Here is a 992-nt window from a genome sequence, read left to right on the forward strand (position 1 = left end):
ATAAGATTGCAGTAAAATGGAACTCCACAGATGAGGTTGACTATCTGATCACACAATTCACATTATCTTGTGTGCAGGAGCACCCTGAATGGGAGATAAAGAATGGGTTTGTGTTTTTCCAGAAGGCAAAAGATTCTGCCCCTTGCAAGGAAATACCATCGCTGCAGCTTATCAATCAAACACTCAGTTATGCCAGAGAACTGGAGCGGATAGTATGATAGTTATTGAGTTCATGGTACATACTATGCTGCCTTCAGAGAACAACCTATAGCAATCTTTGAGCCCCTGCTGTCACGAGTGGAATTTTTTCATATTTTTTATCCTTTGCTTTTGTTTCAATTGTATTTGGAGTTTCTACCCAAAAAAACAAAAAAAATTGTATTTGGGGTTTCTTGACTACAAAGCTTCGGATGATCAAAAGAGGGAAAACTGTTGAATCAGCAGTTGCGCATTCTGATTGGCTACTTCAACTTGCATTCCTAATCTTTCTAGCTCTATTTTTTCTCTCAATATAACTGGTATCCTCTCTTTTGAAATTTTGAGGCCATGCTTGTTCTTCCTATTTATGCCCTCATTTGGTACATTTACAATTTCCTGTCAATACCCATCATATGGCTAGTCCTCAAAACATTGTCCCTTATTCTGTGCCTTGCAGACTGTCATTGGATAATGGGTGTTGCTTTCTGAAATTTCATAGTGGTCAGAAACTATGTTTTGGATCATCTGGTTGGACTGCGACTCCACAAAGGCCTGACCTACTGATCAAAAATTTAATTACTTGGCAGATACAGACTGGAGTTTTGCAAATCTTAGTGGCTTCTTAAACTGGTGGCTACTCTGCTGTTGTAGTTTAACTACCAAAGATGGTAGGGAAAAGCAGTTATGATTATTTTATTATATTCACAGAAAAACATGGGCGGGGCCATCATGATTGGCCTGTGTTTGCATTTCTTACTATATATGGATACTGAACTGACAGGGCAGTCTAATGT

The 992-nt window shown here is 38.7% G+C and overlaps 1 protein-coding gene across 2 annotated transcripts in view; it reads left to right on the plus strand.

Annotated features, from left to right (window-relative positions):
- LOC122079358 (26S proteasome non-ATPase regulatory subunit 8 homolog A-like) overlaps nucleotides 1-536 on the plus strand; it is a 15,388-nt gene extending 14,852 nt beyond the window's left edge. The window contains exon 7 of one of the 2 annotated variants that reach the window (XM_042645757.1): nucleotides 78-219. Coding sequence is in view for 1 of the 2 variants with exons in the window: in XM_042645756.1 (XP_042501690.1) it covers nucleotides 78-218 (141 nt within the window). In the remaining variant the exon portion in view is untranslated. Of the gene's footprint in view, nucleotides 1-77 lie in introns of both variants that reach the window. The other variant, XM_042645756.1, reaches the window with a different exon arrangement.
- The last annotated feature ends 456 nt before the right edge of the window (nucleotides 537-992 follow it).

This window comes from Macadamia integrifolia, chromosome 5, assembly GCF_013358625.1.
Source record: "Macadamia integrifolia cultivar HAES 741 chromosome 5, SCU_Mint_v3, whole genome shotgun sequence".
NCBI classification, from domain to species: domain Eukaryota; kingdom Viridiplantae; phylum Streptophyta; class Magnoliopsida; order Proteales; family Proteaceae; genus Macadamia; species Macadamia integrifolia.